Below are 26,272 nucleotides of genomic sequence, written 5' to 3'. Positions count from 1 at the left end.
ATTTAAACCCTAGAACCTGACATTCAAGATTCTCCATATCCTGGTTCCAACTTTCCTTTCTAGACTTATGTTCCACTGTCCTCCACACAAGCCTCCCCCAACCAAACAGAGGTACTCTCAGATCCATAAATACATCATTTGATTTCCTTTCTTGCCCACACAGTTCTCATACCATTGGTGAGATACTTCTATTTTTGTTTGTCAAAATTCCACCCATCATTCAAGGAGTAGGTCAAATACCACTCCCCAACTACAGTCAAATGTTTGCTGAGTTCCCACTATGAGCCAGGCACTCAGCTTTGTCTGACCTCTCTACAGATCATTTCTTCCTCTTCTTTGCTCCTCGATCTTTCCTCATTATTATTACTGTTAATAATATCTAAAATCCCCATGGCATTTTAAACTTTGTGAAAGTCTTTACATATTTTATCTAATTAGATCTTCACAAAATCTTATAAAATAGGTGCTTTTGACATTCTCCAGATGAGGGAACTGAGGCTAAGAGAGGTAAGTGATCCATAGTCATACAGCCAATAAGAAATGGAAACAGGATTTGAACTCAGGACATTCTGACGTAAAGTCCAGCAGTCTCTCCACTATGACACTTAGGTACCTTCTCTTCCACATGTCCTATGACAGGAGTCAACATGAAGAAGCTGGTGTTGAGGCAGCTTTAATGAAGTAATTAAAGTTTCATTTCCACATTTTGTTATTTTCTTCCTTTTCCACATGGTAGATTGCTGCTAGAGCCTATGCTTCATGAATACAAATTAGTTTGAGGGAGAACATGCAAACATGGAAACATCATCTGCTCCCTATTTGCATGTCCTGGTTCAAATGCCTTGACTGATAAGACTCTGGTCTCTACCTTTGTTGGATTGGAGGCCTGGAAATATTGAAACATGTACATCTATAAAAGACAGACAGAAAGCCTCTAAACTTGGCTGAACTTTGCAGTTAACTAGAGTTGTATGGAAATGTAGAGACTCAAGCAGCTAGCTCATTACCACAAAGGAGAAAAAGTCAGCATTTCATGCCTAGCAACAATTTCTTCAAAGGACTTTTGCTGAGATATTCTTGGAGACTGGCACTCCTTCCTCTCCCCACTCCCCAACTCCTGTTTGTCCACTCTTTCCATAATTCTTAGATTGTACTTACATGAGAAGTACTTCTTTATGAGGAACCTCATCACTGCTGGGCCTGGAGTCAGGAAAATTCAAGTTAAAATTTAACTGCAGATATTTACTAGCTATGTGAACCTGGGCAAGTCTCTGTTTGCCTCAGTTTCCTCATCTGTAAAAATTGGAATAATAATAGCTCCCACCTCCCAGAGTGGTTGTGAGGATCAAATGATATAATAATTGTAATGCTTTTAGCATAGTGCCTAATGCATAGTAGTTGCTATATAAATGTTACCTATATCTCTTATTATTATCCAATGAGATGGAATCAAGCTTGAAAGTCAGAGCTCATGAGTATCCACTGTCTTTCTGATTAGAAGGTGAAGAGAGGAGCTCTTCCTCCAACCTCCCTTTGAGGAGGGTGTCTGGGCCAGTAATCTCTTCTTTTCTCACCAGGCTGTAGTGCTTTGGACTTCTCCATCATGGCACTGCCACTTCTCCCCTCTCCATCCTCAAGACTACTTTCCAGCCTCCCTTTGTGTGTTACCTTACCCCATTAGAATGTAAGCTCCTTCAATATTATTGTTGTTCAGCTGTCTTAGTCATGTCAGACTCTTTGTGACCCCCTTTGGGGTTTTCGTGGCAAAAATATTGGAATGGTTGCCATTTCCTTCTCCAGCTCATTTTATGGATGAGGAAACTGAGGTAAACAAGATTAAGGGACCTTCCCAGGGTCACAGCTAGTAAGTGCCTGAGTGTCTGGCTTTGAACTCAGGAAGATGAGTCTTCCTGACTTCAGACCTGGCATTCTATCCACTGCACCACCTCGCTATCCCTTCATGAGGTTAGAACTATCTTTCTTTTTTGCATTTATTTGCTCAGGCTCACCATACTTCTTAGCATATAGTAGGCAATTAATAAATGAAGGTTTATTGAGTGGCTAGTTTTTTTTTTTTTATTAGGTATTTATTCTACTCTGATTCTCTTTTGTTACTCAGTGAAGTGATTAGTTCAAAATTTTCCTCCCTCTTCATCTCCTTGGTTTTATTTATTTTCTTTTGCCACATCTTTTCCTAAGAAATATTTCTTGCCTTCATTCTTTCCTTTATTTACCTTCCATTTCAATCTTTTTAAGTTTACTGATTTGTAGGCTATAACTTTATTTTTTCTTTACTCTTTTTGCATCCCTCATTGGGTTAAAACTATCAGGTATAAGTTGTCACTCCTCTAGCCAATTTTGCCGTGTCTTTATAGGTTTTGCTCCATTGTTCCTTTTTCTGCTTTGTTTCACCCTTAGAAATGGTAATTTGAGAGGAAAGCAATTTTAGACAAAAGCAGTGTCTGTGGAGAAATTGTATCATGTCTCATATTATATGGCCTAATCTTTCCCTTTGTCCACATCCTGATCAGTTTCCCTTCCAAGTGCAGTTCCATCTCATCCCTGGCTTTATCTCCCCTCTTCACAATTCTTGCTTCCACTTGCCTGCAGGAACTTACAGATTTTTCTTCCTGAGATAGATTATTGCTGTTGGAGGCACAGTATTCTCTCAGAGTAAGAGACCTCCCTTCATCCCAGATTCAACCATGCATGAGTTTTCAATCTCTGATCAGAGGGTCATACCTCCTCCTTCATTTCAGAGATCTTTACAACATGAATAATGTGAAAATATTTTAATAGGAATGTATATGTAGAGTCTATATCAAATTGCATGCCTTCTTGGGGTGGGAGATGGGGGGGAGGAAGGGGGAGAAAATTCAAAACTTGAAAGCTTATGGAAATGATTGTTGAAGACTAAAAATATATTAATTTATCAAAAAAAGAAAATCAAATTTCTTTATGTCTCTCTCTCTCTCTCTCTCTCTCTCTCTCTCTCTCTCTCTCTTTCTCTCTTTCCTCTTATCGCCCCTTCCTTCTTTCTAACTTTCCTTCCTTTTTTCCTTCCTTCTATCCCTCTCACCCTCCCTCTCTCATCGTTCATTTCTTCATTATTTTCTTCCCTTTCTTTTCTTTTTTCTCTAGGTTCATTTGTTTATGTCCTTGATTGCTCTTTTCCTTCTTCCTTCTTTCCATCTTCTCTTTCTCTCAATTTCAAGCTAAATTTATTGTCCTTTAAGTTTTAAAATTTCATTATCTTTTTAATGACAAAAATTTCCTTAAGTATCCATCTCTCTGCCCTTCCTAGAGAGTAATCCAAAATAACAAAGGATGATTTTAAAGAAAAAAATAATGAAAGAGTAAGGGGAAAATGAGCAAACTTAGTATAATACATCAAAAATATCTGAAATTATTGGCACTATGCAACACCCATGGACTTTCCATCTGTGAAAAGGAGTGGGTTGAGGTGTCTTCTCTTTTCACTATGCTTATTCTTTGTAATTTTGCAAGATTTAGCTTTGATTATTTGTGGTTGTTCTTTCTATTTACATTGTTGTAATCATGGTGTGGGGCAGCTAGGTGATACAGTGAACAGACTACCAGGCATAAAGTCAGGAAGATCTGAGTTCAAATCTATATTCAGTCATTTACTAGGCATGTGACCCTGAGCAAGCCACTTAACTGCTATTTATGTCAGGTCCTCATCTATAAAATAGGGACACACTGGACAAGGAAATGGCAAACTACTCCACTATTTTTGCCAAGAAAATGCCATGGATAAGCCCACAGTGTCACAAAGACTAAGATACAGATGGACAACAACAAAGTCGTGGTATAGATTGCTTGGTTGGCTCTGCTTATTTCACTTATATCAGATCACTAACGCCTTTCCCTGTTTCTCTGTGTTCATCATATTTGTCACTTCTTGTAGCATAGTAATTTTCAGTTACATTCATCTACCACAATATGTTTAACCATTCCTCAATTAATGGGAATCTACTTTATCTCCAATTCTTTGCTACCACAAAAGGTGCTGCCATGAGTGTTTTGATATATGTGGAGATTTTTTTCTTGTTAATGACCTCCTTGGACAGTATAAGCCAAGTAATGGAATCTCCAGTTCAAGGCCATAAATATTTTAATCATTTTATTTGCAAAATTTCAAATTGCTTTCTAAAATGGTTACACTGATTCATAATTCCACCAACAATGCACCAGTGTGCCTATCTTTTCCACAGATCCTCCAATATTGACTATTCTTATCTTTTGTCATCTTTGCCAATACATTATGTTTGATATGAAACTTCAGAGTTGTTTTTATTTGCACTTGTCTTACTATTACTGATTGGGAGTATTCTTTCTTAGAGTTGTGTGCTGTTTGCCATTTTTGAGAACTGTTCTAATCATTTGAATACTTATCTACTAGTGAATGATGAGGGGAAAATATCATATCAAATATCTCAGATAAATAACTGATATCCAAGATAATATAGTGGTTAACTAAATTATATTACTCAAACTAAAATTTGTTTCACAATAGCTAAGTAGTCAAAAGATGTGAACAAATAGCTTTCAGAAGAATTTTACCCTATTGAAAATCATGTGAAAGAATGCCCCAATTCACTAATAATAAAATAAAGGCAAATCAAAACACCTCTGTGTTTGTTCTCAGAGCAGAAAATCTGTAAAGGTGACAATAGTTATTGATAGTCCATGTTATCAGAGTTATGGAAGACTGGCATATATACACATTGATGGTAGAGTTATGAGGGACTTCATCTAAGAATTCTATAAAACAGTTTCGAGTTATATAAAGTGACTAAATTCCCCATCCCCTTTAAAGTCTATTTTTCTACTTTTAGACATGCATCCCAAAGAGGTCAATGATTAAAAAAAGGTCCCATGTACTTTGAAATATTCATAGCAGCAATTCTTATCCTAGCAAAGAAATTGAAACAATGTAAGTGTCCTTCAACTGGCAAGTAGCTGAAAAAATTGTGACAACTAAATATAATGAAATTTTATTGTCCTACAAGAAGTGGTGACTATAACAAATACAGAGGAGCATGGGAAGATTTATATGAACCAATACAATGTGAAGTAAATTTAATCAAGCAGACTATATACTTAATAACTGCAAAAGTAGTTATGGGAGGAAATAACTAAAATTGAGTACCCCAAAATTCTAATGACCAAACTTGGATCCAAAGAAGAGAAGACAGTTCCCCTTCACTTTGAAGATGGGGGAGGGGGCTATAGGTCTGAAACACAGCACGTAATACTAGATGTTTCTTATCTGTTATTTTTCATGAAAATTTCTCCTCTTTTTATTTTTTTATTGGAAGAGATGGCTCTCTGAGAGGAGGAGAGGGTAGAGAGTGATATTTTGGGAGATTTAGACAAAATAAAAAATAATAAAAATTAGGCATTTAAAGACTGTATCTGTCTCTTTGCTACTTCTATCTGTTGTTCCTGATTTTATTTTCTACAGAAAACCTAAAGAAGTCCAATCCTTCTTCCATGTGACAATCCTTCAGTTTTCTGAAGACAGTAATTATGTGCCATCCACAATCTTTGCCTCTCCAGACCAAATGTCTACAGTTTTACACCATTTCTTTAGGCAGTTTTCAGAGGGCATGAACTTGAGTCCCTTCATCATCTTGGTTATCTTCCTCTGGCCACCCTCTGCCACATTAATATCCTTCTCAAAATAAAGTACCCAGAAGTGAACACATTCTTCCAAATGCAGTCCTGTCAAGGTTGGGCACACTGGGGCTAACACTTCCCTATTCTTGCTGAGATTATACATTACCTTAAAATCCATTCTTAACAATCAAGAAATCCAGGTGAAGGAGAACTGCTTATTTAAAAGTTAATTATAGTTGGAAAGATGGCATCTTTACATGATTCGATGATGACACATGAATGGAGCAGTTAGGAGGATTCTAGCCCCATTTGGGACTAGGTATAGGCATTTTTTGTGCAAAAAAGCATGCCTTGTCTTCTTGCTGTCCTGGAAACTTGAAATCAGAGAAAAGTTTTCCAGTGATAACCTTGTACCTCCTATGGCATCCACATCACCCTTGTAGACTCCTTTCTAGAACTTTTACATCTGATGAGTTTTCATCTTTCCAATAGGAATATAAAATTCATTCTGATTTAGGTGATAATTACTGCCGTGTGTGTCTTCTTCCTTTCTTGAGAGCAAGAACTCTTTCCATTTTGTAATGTTGTCTACCACCACCCACTTAAGGCCCCCTGATTTTTGGTTGCTTATCCTCAAATCAGAATAAAAGTCTCACCTGAGGAACAGAGTTTACCTGAGTTGACACTCAGCATTGACATGAGTTTTCTCTTTAGTAAAATAACTTGTCCAAAGCTCTCGGCTAGTTACAAAAGCACTAGATTGGAAAAGTTTGATCTTGAACCAGAGGTACAGAGTCAAGTGGGCTACTAAAGATGTCTGACACCAAAGGTCTGGGAACAGAGGATTGATCTGAGGAATAAAAAGGAAAGTGACATGACAGAGTACCGAGAAATGTGGCCTGAGTGGTCCAATATGAAGTGTACTAGATTTGGACTCATTGGGTCATAGTCATATAATAACTATAAGCATAACTCTAGATATGTCACAAAACCTTTCTGTTCCTCCAATTTCTTTTCTGTAGTGTAGAAGTTAGGTACTAGATATATATTCAGTCTAGTTTCATATCTCTGATTTTATGACCTCTCTGTTTCCTCACTTTCCTGATTTGTAAAATGAATGTAATGACCAAGAAAACATCTGAGGTCCCTGAAGACATTAGTCCTATGATTCCAGGAGAGATTGAGGTGTCTTCTAGCTTTAGCTGTATGATACTGAGCCTTCTCTGGGCTGAGTGTTTTCATCTATGAAATGAGTGGTTTGGGCTATTGACCTCTGCTATCCCTTATGACTCTGTTCCTATGATGTCCCCCAATGTGATCGTGAAGAAGAAGCATTTTAAACTTGGTCAAAAGGGTCACAGAAATTCTCAACGTGCCAGAATGAACTCTGCATTAGACATTTCCTGCAATGTGTGAGTCTCCATTAAGTGGAGAAACAGAGAATTGAGAAAAACCTTCAATGTTGACTTACTGGTCCATAGAAATTACCAGCTTTTCAAAGCAGCTCAAGCTAAGGTTTTCCTCCTCTGAGGTAGAACAGGGCTCGCTGCAATATCCAGAGGGAGGCCTGCCTCAGCTTGCTATTCCACAGAATCAGAATCAGTGAGTGGCCAAAGAGATACAGCAACATGATTGACATTCCCAACTTGGAAGCCAGCTTACTTCTTGCCTCTGAACGGCTCCAGTAGTTGACAAAGAAACCCATATTGTACAATAAAAAGAGGATGATGAAGGAAGAAGTGGCTTTCATGGCTCGAACATGAGCTTTTGTGCTAGGGTCTCTGGAACCTGTGGCATTGTGGTGCATCTGTTGGGCATGCCTCCACAGGGAGAAAATTAATAGGCAGAAGGAGATTGTAGACAGAGTAAAGGGAATAAGATTCAGAAGGGCAAAGAGAACCTGGAGCATAAAAACTTACTGTTACTCACTTGGACATCCTGAGACACATTTCTGTCATCTCCTCTACTAAGGATGCTGCCATAATAATAACGCATTCTTTCTATCATTGGAAAGACAATGAGCAAAGACATAATAAAGGGCACTATAAGAAGCATGAAGAGCATCCTGTCAATTCTCCATTTTATCCAGAGGAAAAGGGGATTAGAGAAATTGGTGATCTTCAGGAGGTAGAAGATGCTGAGGATAGTGGAAAACCAAATATTTGAGTTGTGAGTCAGTACCAAGAGGACATCAATCATTCTTACTTGAGTGGGTGTATCAAAAGAGATTAACATTAAATAGATGTTCCATATAATTGCACATGACAGTCCAATTCTGGAGATGGCCATGCTGACTAGGATGAGATCACTTGATGGCAGTTTCTTGCTCTTGACCAATCAATGCAATTCACCAGAATTATGAATCCATTTACCAGAATGCCCAATAGAAATTCAACAGTTGCCAGAGCCATAAATATTTTATCCTCACCACTTAGCATGACAGCAGAAAGGAGATCACTACAGATGTTACCAATATTTATTATATTATTGATGTTACTTTTATTGGATTAATTTCCAGGTAAAATTAGTATGGAATGATTTGTCCTTCTGATAATTGATGATGCAATAATTTTCTTCTCTGTCTTTAATAAAGTTTCTGTCTTAGGCAAGAAAATGTGTAGTCCTCTAGTAGAATATCTTCATTAAGATATCTTCTATGTCTTTCCGATAGCTCAGTTAAATTTTCCCAGCCAAGTCACAGTCTGTCTTTGTGGCTTTTCTGTTCCCTTTTAAGAGGTGATCATATAAAAAATCCTATGTTAAGATGCAAATAGGGAGAGGTCATCTTTCAATATTTTCCTCTTCCTCTCTCAACCTGTTTTGTATCCAAACGTGTCAGCTGTGTATAATGGACTTCACTCAACGATCTGTAACATGGGGAATGTAACAAAATCCTAAATGTAGAGACTATACTTCATCCCTCATTTCCCATTATATTGAGTATGAATGTTATCACCAACGGTTTACAAAACCAATCTCATGCTAAATATTTCTAGAAAGTCACAGTTAGTTTTAAAAATTATAAATGAATTGCAGCATAATGGGCCACTACTCTGATTGGTTCATAATCAGAAGAATTACCTTTCTTTCAGTTTTCATGGTAACTCAGACAAAGCAGTATACCATGCTGATTCAGCTATAAAGACATAGCCTCCACATCAGGCAGGAAAACAGGAACTATTGGTCAGCCACCATCTTTTTGTTTAGTTCTCTGGAAAATAGGATTATGGAGAAAAATGATAATAATTTACATGTATCTAGTGTCTCACATTTTCCAAAATACTTTCCTTGCAGTAATCTTTGGAGGTGTGAATTCAAAGGCTATTTTTTCCCTCCATTTACAAATGATGGAACAGTTTTAGAAAGGTGAGATGACATGTCCAGGTATCACATAATCAAGAGTCTGAACTAGAATTTTGGTGAAGGTGAATGCTGATAGATAGCCAACTAGTAGAAGTAATCACCTACTTTAAAACCAACTGATTTATTACAAATATATCATTAAGCACCATCCCTTTAATCAACTTTTCACTTCCTAAACCCAAAGTCGGGTTTGAATGTTTCGAAGTTCAGCTCAAGAAAGGACCTTAGTCTACCATAATTCATGTAGCCACATGATTTTCAGAATCATCCTAAGACAATTAAAATGGAAATGATGCAATTTTCTGGCAAGTTTCACAGGCATACAACAATGAGGTCAGCATAATGGCTGTGTGCTTGCTCCCAAGCTTTTTAGCGTGGTGCTTTCAGTGGTGTTGTCAGACACTTTCAACAGGGATGAAAATGGCATCGAGGTCAGCTACTGCACTGATGGCAAATTATTTTTCTTGAAAAGGTTACAAGCCAAGACTAAAGTGGAGGCAGAATTGGTTGGTGACTTTCTGTTTCCAAATAATTATGCACTCAATGCAGCCTCTGAAGCTGAAATGCAATAGAGTATGGATAAATTATCTGACAGTTTTTTGCCCTGACAATTAATACCAAGAAATAGATTGTGTGCTGTGTTGGTGAGAGAAGGGGGTAAGGAAGGGGAGAAAAATTCAAAAATTAAAAGCTTATCTAAATAATTGTTGATGAATCAAAATAAATCAATAATAATAAAAAAAGAAAACAGAGTGTCTCCACCAGCCAGCACCATACTGTCCATATTGGTAACCATCAGTTCAAGCAAATGGACAGACTTTGAATGTTGTGAATAAGTTCCTTTACCTTGGCAGCATACTTTCCAAGGATATACACATAGATGATGATATTGATACATGCGTTGACAGAATTAGCTCAGTGTTTGGGAGCTTCCAAAGGAAAATGTGATAGAAAAGAGGTAATAGGTTGCCTACCAAACTGAATGTGTATAGAGTCACTGTGCTGACCTCGTTGTTATATGCCTGGACAGTCTACCAACACCATCCATCTGAATTGTCTTAGGAAGATCCTGAAAATCACCTGGTAATTTATGGTACTAGATAACGAGGTCCTTTCTTGAGCTGAACTGCCAGGCATTAAAACTAGGCTTCAGAGAAGTCAAATGCAATGGGCTTGTTGTATTGTTCAAATGTCAAACATATGTTTCCCTAAAAGATTATTTCATGGAGAATTCACACAAGGCAAGTGCTCACACAAAGGTCAGAAGAAGCATTACATGGACTTTCTCAAGGTCTCTCTGAAAAACTCTGGAAGCAATTGGAAGACATAAGAAACACTGGAACAGGACCATACAGCATGGAGTGCCTGCATCAAAATAGGCATGATGCTTTATGTTCAAAGCATAATTGCAGTACTTCAAAAAGAACATGAGATGCACTAATTTAGAGACATCTCCATTCCAAATGTTCCTATGGATTATTAATGCCCCACCTGTGGTCTACCACAGCCTTCCTAGCTCAAATTCAGCCATAGTTGTACATATTACACATTGACTCCAACATAGTGATATCATTTTGCGACTCTTTGAGAAGGAAGAAAACCACCACCACTAAATTCTTTCCCTTCCCTCAGCAGCAGTGATTAAAAAAGGCACTTGTGACCCTAAGCTTTTTAGTTCCTTGACAAAGATTTCATAATTCTGTATTTTGAAAAGAAAGAAAGCATATAATATTTTATTACTGTAATAAAAACAATCAAATTGAAATTTTAGTTAGATTAATACAAAAGATAAAAAAGTTTTAGAATGTTTATATTTAATTTTGTAAAAGCACTTAAAGTGCATTAGAAATAATAGCAAAATCAAATGGTGGGAGGGAAGGTATAAATGCTAGTTATCCCAAGGGCAACATTCCTATTTACAATAAAAAAATGATTAAACCTTGAGGAAAGATGGGAATAAATACAATAAGGAACAAAATATAACCTGTTTTATTAATTTATTTTAGTAGTTAAAAGATATATATAACCCTCCAGGTTGCAGAAATAATGATGAGAAGAAAATATCAGAAAATAAGTTAACTACATATAATAAAATATGTGAATGTCCTGAATCCTCAAAAAGCCCTAGAATGAATCAAGAAAAAGCTCACCAATACTTTGATGAAAGTGAACACATTTAATGCAAAAAAAAGATATGTCTAAATTGAAGTTAAGAGATTAATTTAAAACATATAATGCAGTTACAAGTTCAAAAATCAGGAGAGACAATAATGGCATTGACAAAGTGGAAATTAAGGCACAAAATATTCAAAAAAGACAAGTAATGACATTACACAACAGTGAAAAGAAATCTGAATAATAAATTATATCGATTTTGAATTTAAGAGCACCATACCAGACATTTGAATTCATTAAATAAATATTAAAAGAAAATGGCAGAGTAAAGGCATGGAGTTGCCTGATCTCTCCCTAAATCCCTCCAAATCCCTTTAATTATGACTCTAAACAAATTCTAGAGCAGCAGAATGCACAAAAAGATAGAGTGAAACAAATTCCCCATGCCAAACCGCCCGGAAAATCAACAGGAAAGTTCTGTTGCACCAGAATGAGAGACATGTGCAGTCCAGCACAGGCTGGAACAGCACAGACAGGGCCCCAGCAAACCAGAAGCAGGCCTAGGAAGCGGTTAAATCAGCTGCAGCAGCAACTTCTTCCAGAACACTCAGCCCACAGATGGTAAGGGGGTAGAACAACCAGTCAGAAGGAGATTAAAAGGGCCTCTGTGCTAGCACTGAGGCAGTACTCTGTCGCTAAGCCCATACTTGGAGGCAAGTTGCAGTCCTGCATGGCATGTCAAGGTGAGAATACTGACAAAGTGGAGCTTGTGACAGCAGTATAGGGGGTCCTTCACAGCTCCAGGGCAGAAAAGAGTGCTTGTGGTCACTCACTGACCAAAGCATAGTCTAGGAGAAGAATAAATACCTTTCCTTAGATTATACCACCTTGGAAGAACGGAAAACTTACAGGTCCCCAGACGTATCTCTGAAAAGAGCTGCACAAAACCCCTGAAGCTTAGAAGAGTTCGTCCTCCACCCTGGAAGCAAAGCCCTCACTTAACAAAGAGCTAAAATGTCAAGTAACAGGCTGGGAAAATTAGCAAACAATGGGAAAAAATCCTGCCTCAGAAGCTTATTTTGGTGACAAAGAAGATCAAAGCACACACTTAGAAGAAGAAAACAAAGTCAAAGCTCCTACATCTAAAGCCTCCAAGAAAAATATGAATTGGTCTTAGGCCATGGAAAACCTCAAAAAGGATCTTGAAAATAAAGTAAGAGAAGTAGAGGAAAAATAGGGAAGAGTAATGAGACTGACAGAAGAAAATCATGCAAAATGAGTCAACAACTTGGTAAAGGAGACATCAAACAAAAACAACAACAACAAAACAAAATAAAATTAAAAAAAAACTTTGAAAAACAGAGCATGCAAAATGGTAAGAGAGGTGCAAAAAGCCAATGAGAAAAAGAATGCCTTGAAAAGCTGAATTGGCCAAATGGAAAAGGAAATCCAAAAACTCACTGGAAAGTAAGTCCTTAAAAACTAGAATGGAGCAAATGGAAGCTAATGACTTTATAAGACATCAAGACATTATAAAACAAAACCAAAGAATGAAAAAATAGAAGACAATGTGAAATATCTCATTGGAAAAACAATTGACATGGAAAACAGATCCAGAAAAGATAACTTAAAAATTATTGGACTACCTAAAAGCAATGATAAAAAAAAAAGAGCCCAGACATCATTTTTTAAGAAATTAGTGAGGAAAACTGTCCTGATATTCTAGAAACAGAGGTTAAAACAGAAATTGAAAGAATCCACTGGTCACCTTGTGAAAGAGTCCCTAAAAGAAAACTCCTAGGAATATTACAGCCAAATTCCAGAGTTTCCAGGTCAAGAAGAAAATATTGTAAGCAGCCAGAAAGAAACAATTTAAGTATTGTGGAAACACAATCAGGGTAACACAAGATTTAGCAGCTTCTACATTGAGGGACCTGAGTGCTTGGAATTTTATATTCCGGAGGTCAGAGGAGCTAGGATTAAAGCCAAAAATCACCTGCCCAGCAAAACTGAGTGTAATCAATGAGAAAAAAAATTGATATTCAATGATGTAGAGGAATTTAATGCATTCTTGAGAAGCCAGAGCTAAATAGAAAAACTAACTTTCAAATACAAGACTCAACAGAAACATGAAAAGGCAAACAGGAAAGAGAAATCATAAGGGAGTAATTAAAGTTGAATTGTTTACATTCTTACATGGAAAAATGATATTTGTAACTCATAAGACCTTTCTCATTGTTAGGGTAGATAGAAGGAGTATATATAGACAAAGGGCTCAGGTGTGAGTTGAATATGATGGGATGGTATACAAAAAATAAAATTAAGTGGTGAGAGAGGAATGTACTGGGAGAGAGAGAAAATGAGTGGGAAAATGAAAGTAAATCATCTCACATAAAAGAGGCAAGAAAAAGCTTTCACAGTGGAGAAAAAGAGGGGGGAGATGAAAGGGAATCTTACTGTCATCAAAATTGGCTCAAAGAGGGAATAACATACAAGGTCAATTGGGTATAGAAATCTATCTTACCCTACAGGAAAGTAGGAGGAAAAGGGGAGAAGAGAAGGGTGAGGGGTGGATAAAAGGGAGGGGGTAATGAGAAGCAAAACACTTTTGAGCAGGGACAAGGTGCAAAGAGAGAGAGAGAACAGAATAAACGGGAGAGGAATAGGATGGAGAGACATACAGTTAGTCTTTTACAACATGATTATTATGAAAGTGCTTTGCATGACTACACATGTATACACTATATTGAATTGGTTGCCTTCTCAGTGGGGGGGATGGGAAGGGAGGAAAGGAGAAAATTTGGAGCTCAAAGATTTGAATGTGAATATTAAAATTATTTTTTACATATAACAGTGAAAAATGAAATACAAAATAAATTTTAAAAAAGTTAAAGTGCTACATAAATGCTAAAAAAGAGGGATTAATAGAAGTACAAGAAGAAATTAACAATATAATGGCAGAACACATCAACACTTTATTTATCAGAATATGGTTAGTCAAATGCAAAAATTAATAATAAATCAGGTATGAACTTCTTATTTAGTAACTGAGTAGCAGAATTATGTAATGAAAAAAGTAACAAATTTGGAATGAGGGAACCTGGATTTGACATTCACAACCAGTGAAAATTTGGTAAAACCATTTCAACTCCCTCAGATTCCATTTTCCCATTTGCAAAACAAAGAAGTTGAACTAGATGTCATAACACTAAGTTCCTTTTTAGTCTTCAGTCTATTATCTCATACCTTACAATACCTGGGAGAAACAAAATATCAGAAACAAGGAATACAAGATCTTTTCACTTAAAATTGGAACACTCACAAAAAAAAAATTGATTACATATTAGGCCTATTAGGCCATAGAGTTACCTTGCCTAGATTCTTAAAGGTATGAATTATACACAGAAAATCTAAGACTTCCACTTTTGAGAGCCAAGAAACTTCCACTTGTGGGAGCTAAGATGAGGGAGTAAAAAGGTAGTCACTCCCACCCTCCCCTATCAACCTCTGAAAGCACAGAAAATATCATTCCAGGAAAAACCCTGGAACAGCTGAACCAGAAGAAAGATGGGGAGCAGCGGTCCAGTAGCCCATGTAGCTTGAGGGATTAATGGGAAGGCCCCTCTTGCCCTGGGGGAAGGGGAGCAGTATGGAACAGGAGGAATCCCAGTAAGCTAGCAGAAAGCCCCACTTTAGCACACCAGATTAGATTCTTAAACCCAGGTGGTGGAGCAGGCAAATACCAACACCTGCACCCTTGAGTGCCTCAGTGAGGGTGGGGGGACCAGTGGAAACCAGCTCAAAAAAACCACAAGGTGCCTCAGCATTCTACAGAAACCGGGTCTCCCAGTGCCTCAGCAAAAATAAGGGAAGCAGCACTACAAAGGGCCCCAGATGGATAAACAGCCTGCAACATCCATCTGAAAGGAGATGAAGAAAACTAAAGGAAAGGAAAAGCAGCAATCTAGAGTTGCCCAAGAGTTCCAGCCTTGCTGAATCCAGCCCAACACCAGGTAACCTGCCAGAATCCTACAGCCTACAGTTGCCAACATAAGAAGCCCCAGCACACAAAGCCAGTGACCAAGACCTAGGCTCCCAATACAAGAAGCTTGGTTCAGTGCCCTCTGCTCCCCAGCAGGAGAGCTCAGTCTCTTTAAAGGCCAGGGAATAATCAAACACTATGAGAGAAAAGAAATGTACCTTGGATTCATATTATGAGAACAGTGAAGATCAAGGCAGAAATTCTAAAGAGGACAACACTGTTAACAAACCCACATCTGGAACCTCAAAAGGGAATATGAACTGGTCTGAAGCCCAAAAAGCCTTCTTAGAAGAGCTCAAGGAGGGTTTTAAAAGTCAAATCAGAGAGGTAGAAGAGTCCTTAAAAAATACAATTGGCCAACTGGAAAGAAATGTAACCTGAAGAAAACAAGTCCCAAAAAAAATTTAATTGGTCAACTGGAAAAAAAGAAAACAAGTACAGTGAAGAAAACAAATCCCTAAAAAATACAATTGGCCAAATGGGGAAGGAGGCACAAAATCTAATAGAAGGAAACAATTTGTTAAAAATTAGAATCAGGTACATGGAAGGTAATGATTCTATGAGAGAGCAAGAATCAGTCAAACAGAAACAAAAAAAAAAATTTAAAAAATGGATGAAAACGTAAAATACCTCACTGGTAAAACAACTGACCTAGAAAATTGATCCAGGAGAGACAGTTTAAAAATTATTGCTCTACCTGAAAATCATGATGTGAAAAAGAGCCTGGACAGTGTCTTTCAGGAAATCATCAAGGAAAACTGCTGTGAGGTCCCAGAAGCAGAGGGTAAAATAGCCATAGAAAGAGTCCACCAATCACCTCCTGAAAGAGATCCCAAATTCCCAAGGAATATAATAGCCAAATTCCACAATTATCAGGTCAAAGAGAAAATATTGCAAGTAGCTAGAAAGAAACAATTTAAATATCATGGAACCACAGCCAGGATTACACAGGACCTTGCAGCTTCTACATTAAAAGACCATAGGGCATGGAACATGATATTCCATAAGGCAAAGGAGTTTGGATTACAACCAAGGATCAACTACCCAGCAAAAATGAGCATGATTTTTCAGGGGAGGAGATGGATATTCAACAAAATAGGTGACTTCCAAACCTTCCTGATAAAAATATCAGAGCTCAACAGAAAATTTGATCTTCAATTACAAGACTCAAGAGAGACATAAAAAGGTAAATGGGACAGAAAGATATAATATGTTGTTAATAAGGGCAAAGTGTTTACATTCCTACAAGGGAAGATGACACTTGTAACTCTTGAGGACTGTGTTGTTATTACACTATGTTAAAGGAGTATACATAAAGGGGGTGAATATAAGTTGCTTTTTATGTAATGATAAAAAAAATCTAATCGATTGGGTTAAATGGATGCAAGTAAGAGGATTAATCTGATCTAAGAAAATGTACTGAGAAAGGAGGAGGCACACAAGGGTAAATTACATTACAGGAAAAGACACAAAAACCTATTACAGTAAAGGGAAGGAAGGGAGGGAGATGAGCATTTTTTGAACCTTACTTTCATCAGGTTTAGCTCAAGAAGGGAATAACATAATCAGTTAGGTATAGAAATCTAACTTGCCCTATAGGCTATAGGGGGGGAAAGGGGAAAAGGGAGGGGAATAGAAGAGAGGGAAGAATCAGTAACAGTAAAGGGGAAGAAAAAGGAAAGGGCTAATAAAAAGGAAGAGGGACTGAGGGTGGCGGTGGTCAAAAGCAAAACAATAGTGAGGAGGGAAAAGGAAAAAGGAGAAAGAAAAGCATAAGTGGGGGTGGAAAGGATGGAGAGAAAGACATAGATAGTAATCATAACTGTGAATGTGAATGGGATGAACTCTCTCATGAAACAGAAATGGATAGCAGAATGGATTAAAAACCATAATCCTACAATATGTTGTATACATGAAACACATTTGAAAAAGAGTGACACACACACAGAGTAAAGGTAAAAGGCTGGAGCACAATATATTATTCTTCAGGTAAAATTTAAAGAAAGGCAGTGGTAAAAACCTTGATCTCAGACAAAGCAAAAGAAAAAATAGATCTTATCAAAAGAGATAACGAAGGAAACTACACCCTGCTAAAAGGCACCATTGACAATTAAGTAATATCATTACTAAACATGTATGCACCAAATGGTATAGCATCCAGATTCTTAGAGGAGAAGGTCAGGGACTTACAGGGAGAAATAGACAGCAAAACTATACTAGTGGGGGACCTGAACCTCCCCCTCTCTGAACTAGATAAATCTAACCACAAAATAAAAGGAAAGAAGTTAAGGAGGTGAATAGAACATTAGAAAAGTTAAGTATTATAGACCTCTGGAGAAAATTGAATGGGGATAGAAAGGAATATACTTTTTTCTCAGTGGTACATGGCACATACACAAAAATTGACCACATACTAGGGCATAGAAACCTCACAATCCAATGCAGAAAGGCAGGAATATTAAATGCAACCTTTTCAGATCATGATGCATTAAAAATTATATGTAGTAAAGGGCCATGGAAATAGACTAAAAAAAACTGGAAACTAAATAATCTAATCCTAAAAAATGATTGGGTCAAACAACAAATCATAGAAACAATCAATAGCTTCATTGAAGAGAATGACAATAATGAGGCAACATACCAAAACTTATGAGATGCAGCAAAAGCAGTGCTTAGGGGAAGTTTTATATCTCTAAATGTTTACATAAAGTAGAAAAAGAGGAGTTCAAGAATTGTGCATACAACTAAAAAAAACTAGAAAAAGAACAGATTAAAAATCCTCAATTTAACACCAAATTAGAAATATTGAAAACCAAAGGAAAAATTAAGAAAATTCAAATTAAGAAAACTATTGAACTAATAAATAAAACTGAGTTGGTTTTATGAAAAAAAAACAATAAAATAGATGAACCTTTGGTTAATTTAATTAGAAAAAAAGAAAGAAGAAAACCAAATTACTAGTATCAAGAATGAAAAGGGTGAATCTACCACCAAGGAAGAGAAAATTAAGACAATAATTAGGAACTATTTTGCCCAACTGTATGCCAATAAATTTGACAATCTTAGTGAAATGGACACATATTTACAAAAATATAAATTGCCCAGATTAACTGAAGAGGAAGTAAAATACTTAAATAACCCCGTCTCACAAAAATAAATTGAACAAGCTATTGATGAACTCCCTAGGAAATATCTCCAGGGCCAGATGGATTTACATGCGAATTCTATCAAATATTTAAAGAACAATTAATTTCAATACTATATACACTATGTGGGAAAATAAGTGAAGATGGAGTTACCAAATTCTTTTAATAATACAAATATGGTGCTAATATCTAAACTAGGAAAAGTCAAAACAGAGAAAGGAAATTTTAGACTAATTTCCCTAATAAATATAGATGCAAAAATTTTAAATAAAATATTAACAAATAGATTACAGCAACTTATCACAAGAATAATGCACCATGACCAGGTAGGATTTATACCAGGAATGTAGGGATGATTCAATATTAGGAAAACTATCAGCATAATTGATCATATCAACACCAAAACTAACAGAAACTACATGATCATCTCAGTAGATGCAGAAAAAGCTTTTGACAAAATACAACACCATTCCTATTAAAAACACTAGAGCATAGGTATAAATGGAGTCTTCCTTAAAATAATAAATAGCATCTACTAAAACCTTCAGCAAGCAGCAGATGGAATGGGGACAAGCTAGAAGCATTTCCAATAAGATCAGAGGTGAAACAAGGATGTCCATTATCACCACTGTTATTCAATATTGTACTGGAAACGTTAACTTTAGCAATAAGAAAACAAAATTGAAGGTATAAAGGAAGCAAAGAAACAAAGCTATCACTTTTGCAGATGACATGATGATATAATTAGAGACTCCTAGAGAATCAAGTAAAAAACTACTTGAAGTAATAAACAAGTTTAGCAAAGTTGCAGGATATAAAATAAACCCACATAAATCATCAATTTCATATATTACCAACAAAGCCCAACAGCAAGAGATAGAAAGAGAAATTCCATTTAAACTTACTGTAGACATTATAAAATATTTAGGAGTCTACTGAAATAAACCCAGCTACTATATGAACACAATTAGAAAACACTTTTCACACAAATAAAGTCAGATCTAAATAATTGTAAAAACATCAGTTTCTCATGGGTAGATAAAACTAATATAATAAAAATGACAAAATCTACTTAAGCTAATTTACTTATTCCATTCCATACCAATCAAGCTACCAAAAATTATTTTATGGAGTTAGAAAAAATAATAATAAAATTCATTTGGAATAACAAGGTCCAGAATATCAAGGGAACTAATGAGAAGAAATGCAGAGGAAGGTGGCCTAGCATTCCAGATCTTAAATTGTATTATAAAGCAGCAATCATCAAAACTGCTTGGTACCGGTTAAGAAATGGAGTGGTGGATTAGTGGAATAACGTATGCAAGACAGAGTAGTCAAAGACTATAGTAATCTGTTATTTGATAAACCCAAAGACCCCAGCTTCTGGGATAGCAACCCACTCTGAAAAAAAAAAACTGCTGGGAAAACTGGAAAGGTGTATTGCAGAAACTAGGCACTGATCAAAATCTCACACCATATACCAAAATAAAGTCAAAATGGGTTCATGATTTAGAAATAAAGGCTGAAACTATAAGCAAATTGGGAGAGTAAGAAATAGTTTGCCTATCAGATTTATGCAAAACAGAATTCATGCCCAAACAGGAGATAGAGAACATTACAAAAAGCAAAATGGATAACTTTGATTACATTAAATTGAAAAGTTTTTGCACAAACAAAGCCAATGCAACTAAGATGAGAAGGAAGGTAGAAAATTGGGAAAGAATTTTTACAACCAGTCTCTCTGACAAGGGCCTCATTTCTAAAATATATAGAGAATTAAGTCTTATTTATAAGAATACAAGTCATTCCCCAACTGATAAATGGTCAAAGGATATGAACAGGCAATTCTCAGATGAAAAAATGAAAGCCATCTATAGTCATATGAAGAAATGCTTTAAATCACTATCGATTAGAGAAATGCAAATCAAAACAACTCTGAAGTAGCACATCACATCTATCAGATTAGCCAAGATGACAAAACAAGAAAATAATAAATGTTGGTGAAGATGTGGGAAAATTGAAACACTAACACATTGTTGGTAGAGTTTGAAATGATCCAACCATTTTGGAGAGCAATTTGGAACTATGCCCAAAGGTCTATAAAAATGTGCATGCCCTTTGACCCAGCAATAGCACTTCTAGGGCTGTATCAGAAGAGATCATACAAAAGGGAAAAGGACCCACATGTACAAAAACATTTATAGCAGCTCTTCTTGTGGTGGCAAAGAATTGGAAATTGAGAGGATGCCCATCCATTGGGGAATGGCTGAGCAAGTCATGGTATATGAATGTAATGGAATACTATTGTGCTAATAGAAATGAACAGGCTGACTTCAGAAAAACCTGGAAAGACTTGTATGGTCTGATAGTTAGTGAAATGAGCAGAACCAAGAGAATGTTGTACACAATAACAGCGATGTTGTGTGATGACTAATATTGATAAACTTAACCCTTCCCAGCAATACAAGTATCTAATACATCTCTAAGGGCCTCGTGATAGAAAAGGCTATCCACATCCAAAGAAAGAACTATGGAGTTTGAATGCAGATTGAAGCATACTATTTGCTATTTTCTTTCTTCTGTTGAGTTTTGTTTCTTCTTTCTGGTGGTTCCTCCTATTGATTCTAATTCTTACTTACAACATCAATAATGTAAAAATATGTTTAATAGGAATGTGTATGTACAGCAGAAAAAAAATTTTAAAAGCATAACATTTAGAGTTAAACATTGACATTAGTATAAGCTAGAAAAAAATACATGGAAATGAGAAAATCCATTAAACAATGATTGAGGCAGAGAAGGAATCTTAAAAAAAAATGAACCAAAAACACACTCACCAATGTTTAGTACCCAATACTAGCTTTCTTTTTAATAAAGAAGCACTAAGCATTCTATAACTTGGCCCCTAGGCTTCTCCTCCCAATCCACACTCACACTGGTTCACTAGGGCCCCAGAACGCCATTGCTACAACTCCCTTCAGAGATCTGCAACTGACCTTGAGGAGAGCAGAGGGGCTTTCAAATGAATCCCAGTGCTATTAATTCGTTAACCAGATTTGCTTAGTTTTTAAGAAGGGGTATTTACTAAGGTGTTATAGTAAGAAGAGTTGGTATAAAACTCTCTCCCACAAGTACCTACAGACTAAGAGGAAGTGCACACTGTGTCCAATCAGGGGAAAGTAGGCTCAAGCCCAGAGCACACATAGTAAAAGGGTAGTCACAGCTGCTGGTTAATGGAAATGAGTCTTTGCCCCTTCATGGGGCACTTGTGAAGTACTCTGTAGGCACAGAGCTCTCTTTGGGTTAGTCTTCTTGTAGTCTTGAAATTACCTTCCCTCAGTGTGCTTAATTTGTCCTTGCTCCTAATGCAAACACTTCCTCCTATTACTGCTGCTCTAGGGAAATTGTCAGGCCACTGATACAAAAAAAAAATGTCTCATTCCTTCTCTAAGCAAGGAGAGAAGGAGAGGATGAAGGCCTGGGACAAGGCTGAGGCTGAGGTTGGAAATGAAGTTCTCTTCCCCCTCCCCTAAGTGATTTTCACCATGAAGCTGGCAGATGTTTGTGGTGGTGCTAAGAATGGATAGAAGGAAAAGCTGAAAGAGACGTGGAAGTAGAAAGGAGGGAATTCTACTGCAAATTCTTCTCCTTCTCAACCCTTGATTCCTTTGCTACTATTACAATTCTAGACAAAGTTGTTCATACTAATTATTCTTTATGTTATATTAACTCTTTCCCTGGGGTCCCTCCCTTGAGTTTTATCTCTCTGATCCACTCAGCTATCTAAATCACTCAAGTCATCTTCTTCATCCAGTCTCCACATCACTCCTTAGCTCAAATATGTTCCTCACTGTGAACAGATTCAAGTTCGTGCCCTTAAATCTGGCCTTTAAGACTTAGCATGCCTTCGATCCAGCTGTACAGATGTTCCATCAGCTGAAAAGTACTGTGGAATGGGAGAATTGCCTTCTTCAAATGTAAATAGTTGGAAAGATTGGATGATGGAATGATGACATTTGAGTGTGGAACACTGGAGGGGGAATAGAATGCTGACCCATAATATTGACGCAAAAAACCCCAGTATGAGAAACCCACACGAGCAGGGGAACACACACACAGAGAAAAGACCAAGTGAACACTAACTATGATCTACACCTAGAGCATGTTTCCGAATTTGTTTAGATTTGCATTTCTCTTACCATTAGTGATTTGGAACATTTTTTCTTGTGGATGTGAATACTTTCCAATTCATGTGAAAATGGTTTACTTATAGCTTTGATCAGCTGTTTATTGGAGAATGGTTATTAGTTATATTTATTTATTAATTGTTTGTATACGTTGGATACTAAACTCTTATGAGAGAAATTTTATATAAATTGGTTTTTTTCCCCATTTGATCACTTTCCTTCTTATTCTGAATGCATTGATGTTATCTGGGCAGAAGATTTTCAGCATCAAGTTCCTTCAGCTGTAGACATGGTATTAGATTCCATCAGTTCCTTTATTTTAATGTTTTCAAAGGTAGCCCTGGTTCCTACTGCCTCTCTTTCTCTCACTCCTTAGCCCTTCTTCTCACTGGATTTCCTCTTCCTCTTCTCTCTTCTAGCTATGCTTGTTTCTTAGTTCTAAAATTTCATTTTTTGTATCCTTTCTGAAAAGGATCACCCCCACTCTCTTCATTATCCATCTTCTCTTTCAGTTTAGGACAGACCTTCATTCTCTGATTCATGACCCCCATAATTTTCTGAGCTGTCTCTTATCTCTGCATTCTTTATGTAATTAAAGCTTCCAAGATATCCATTCTAGGCTGTCCCTTCCAGGTGTTTTCTTCCACTGTTTTATTGGACTTCCCCATGGATTCTCCTTTTCCAATGTGCCTCATTTCTAGAACAATGTCAATAATTGCAGGTTGCAGAGAGGACACTGCCCCATAGTAGGACCTTTCCCCCACCATGTCTGATTATGCAGCCCACCACTGCTCTATACCTTCTCTTGTTTAATTTTTTTCTGTATTTGCCTGGTAATCTCCCTGTGTTCATGCTCTCCCACTATTCGAAGTCCTAGTTGTCCCCAGAGGTTCTAACTGCCCCCTTCCCAGGAGAAGTAGACTTTTCAAGTGCCTAATTGTTTATACCTCTTAAGGTGTAAGGTCCTCCTCTCCCTTTACTCATAGGATTATTCATTAGTGGAACCCCCTCCCATTTCCAAAGTAAGGCCTCCACCCCCCCCAATTTTCAATCTTTCCACCCTCCTCCTCTTACTCACCATTCCCTTGTAGGCTTTTCTCTTCCTGAGAACACAGATGTCACTTTCCTTCACTGCTATCCCTTGATTTGACCCCAGTACATGATTCTATCTCCTTACTCCCCTCCTTTCTTTGTGTACTTTCTCATGTTGTAATGTAGTCCCACAAAAGAAGACTTCACCTTTGGGCTTCATGTCTCCACTCCAGGTTCTGACCATAATGACCCCTGTCACTTGCCTTATTGTTACCTCTACAAGATTTCTGCCTTTACCCCTGTCTCCTTATGGACATTTAGAAAGAAACCTCTCACTGGTCCCTCTGTAGTCACTCTGTTGCTGTTGTTATCTGCATTTATCCATTCCTCCTGCATTTCTGTGGTTTCAGGCATTCAAGAGTCAAACAACTTCTGTTCTAGTTTCTTTCGAAATGTTTTTTAACATTTTCCTTTGTTTCTGAAAATCCATTTTTTGTCCTGTATGCTTAAGCTCACATTTGCAGGATACTTCAGCCTGGGCTGCATCCTGTGCTCCACTGATCTTTGGAACACATCGTTCCATTCCCTCCTCATTTTTCTAGTTACTGTAAAATAGTTTTGTGTTATTTGAATGTCCTTTCCTTCATATATGAAGGTCTTTCTGCTGATGGCTTACAGAACTTGTTTCTGAATTAAATTGTTAAACTTAACCTCCATGATTCTTAGAGTTTGCATCATTAGGATTTTTTTCTGGCAGTAGTCTGTTAATTCTTTAAATTAGAATTTTATTTTCTATGTCTTAAAATTCTTAGCAGTTCTTTTCTATTATTCTTTTCATTATGATGTTAATGTTTTTTGTCCTGTCAGGTTCTTCTGGGCTTATGATCCTCAGATTGCCTTAATGCAACCTGTTTTTAGGTTCAATAGGTTTTGCATACTCAGTGATAGTATTTAATTTTAATGTTTTTTGTTCTTTTTTTGTAAGTTGTCTTTCACTACTGTGCATTTCCATTCTCAATCTATTGTTGCCTCTTTTGTTTCTTTGGATGCTTGCCATTGCAATTTCAAGTTTTTCTATATTGCTTATTATTTTTGCCCTACAGGACATACATCCTGCACTCAAAATTCTCATTTATCTTTTAAATCTCTGAGGAATTGCTGAATTCTGTGTCTCATCAACTGTTAGATTATTTTACTTTATTTTGCAGTATTAATTCATTTAGTTGGCCTGGAAACCATGTTTCCTCCTGTTACTATTTTTACTCCTAATTTACCTGTTTATTTTCAAGGTCTTTGAATTTTCTTTTTCCTGAAATCTTTGGTCCTCTCTCCATCTCCCTGACCTCTTTATTTTCCTCATTGTTCAATTCCTGACCTCTTCCCTTCTGATTTTTGTTTCCTTCAAGGATGGATCTTGAAGCAGCTCAGCCTCCTCCCACACTGAGTTCAGCCTTGGTCTCTGCCCCAAATGACCTTTCGTGGTCCAAAGTGGCCCCAGTTGGATGTTGTGCTCTTTTCCTCAGGCTCGGTGGAGTTCCACAAAACATCCCTAACATTCATAGTGTCATGTGCGAAAGACCTATCACACTCTCTATTCCTTAGTTCTCTAACCTGGAACCTAAAATTCAGATCCTGTTTCCCCTGCTGTTGGAAGTTGAGAGATATTCAACTCTAATTCTTCTGGGTTTCAGACCCAAGCCAACTTTTGTTTTTGAAGGGCTGTGCTCAAACTAACCATTTAGGCCCAATAAAGCTTCTGTAGTCTGGAGCAGGGTTCTCCAAGGCACTAGAAGGAGAGAGAGGCAATTAAAGTGCAGGCCTGGTTTTGATATAAACTTTCATCTTGTCTTTCATTGTGCTAATGGATCTTTGCTGTGCATAGCATGAGAGTTGAGGTAGGGGTGTTGAGTGAGCTCAGAGTCAGTGAATATCAGTTCCTGGGTTTTTGTATTTGTTATTTTTAACATTCTTTTGGATTCTGGATGTTCTAGTTCATGGAGATTGCTAAAGGTTTTTATCTTTTATGCATAATTTCAGTTTTGTTAAGGTTTGGGAGGTCATAGGAATGAGAGGAAATGTTTGGTCCACTAGTCTGGTTGCTCATGTAACCCCAAATTTCCAATATATTTTCCCTATTCAGTTTGAACCTAGTAAGAATTCATGCAATTAGTATGGCAATTAAATTGTATTTATCCAAGCAAAATCAAAAGCAACAAAGCACAGTTTTCAAAAGCCAAGCAGAAGACAGAGAGCTAGGCTGATGTTCATAAAGGGCAAAATTGCCCAGAATTTTCAATTCTCCTTCAGCTTTATATTATAAGTCTTTTCCCTTCCCTACTGCATCTTCACAGGTGCATTCAAAAGCTAATTTTGTTAAGCGTTGCTTTTTCAAATATTACAATGTTGGGAAAAGGAACCAGCAAAGGAGAACAATATGTGGATGCTTCTGTGAAAGTTTCCATCTTGAACTCCTGGCTGGTAGTGAGTCTCACTCAGGGCCAGTATTTTTTTTTTAATTTATTTTATTAATTCATTTTGATCTATCAACAATCACTTCCACATCCTTTTGACTTTAAAATTTTTCTCCATCTTCCTCCCCACCACTCTCCCCAAGACAACACACAATCTGATATAAGCTATATATTTACATTCCTATTAAACATATTTTCATATTAGTGATGTTGTAAGTAAAAATTAAGACCAATAGGAGGAACCATCAGAAAGAGGAAACAAAACTCAATAGA

The 26,272-nt window shown here is 36.9% G+C and overlaps 1 protein-coding gene across 1 annotated transcript; it reads right to left on the bottom strand.

The window, feature by feature from the left end:
- Nucleotides 1-559: 559 nt before the first annotated feature.
- Nucleotides 560-8,081, bottom strand: LOC110198046 (taste receptor type 2 member 7-like). The gene is given in 5 exon segments (XM_078155422.1): nucleotides 560-671; nucleotides 6,318-6,430; nucleotides 7,199-7,557; nucleotides 7,560-7,970; nucleotides 7,973-8,081. Coding segments are annotated over 5 exon segments (1,104 nt in total).
- Between the last annotated feature and the right edge of the window lie 18,191 nt (nucleotides 8,082-26,272).

Source organism: Phascolarctos cinereus, unplaced genomic scaffold, assembly GCF_003287225.1.
Source record: "Phascolarctos cinereus isolate Bilbo 61053 unplaced genomic scaffold, phaCin_HiC Scaffold_5;HRSCAF=322, whole genome shotgun sequence".
Classification (NCBI taxonomy): Eukaryota; Metazoa; Chordata; class Mammalia; order Diprotodontia; family Phascolarctidae; genus Phascolarctos; species Phascolarctos cinereus.
The sequence above is the reverse complement of the archived record's forward strand: the minus strand, read 5'-3'. Positions and strand labels throughout refer to the sequence as shown.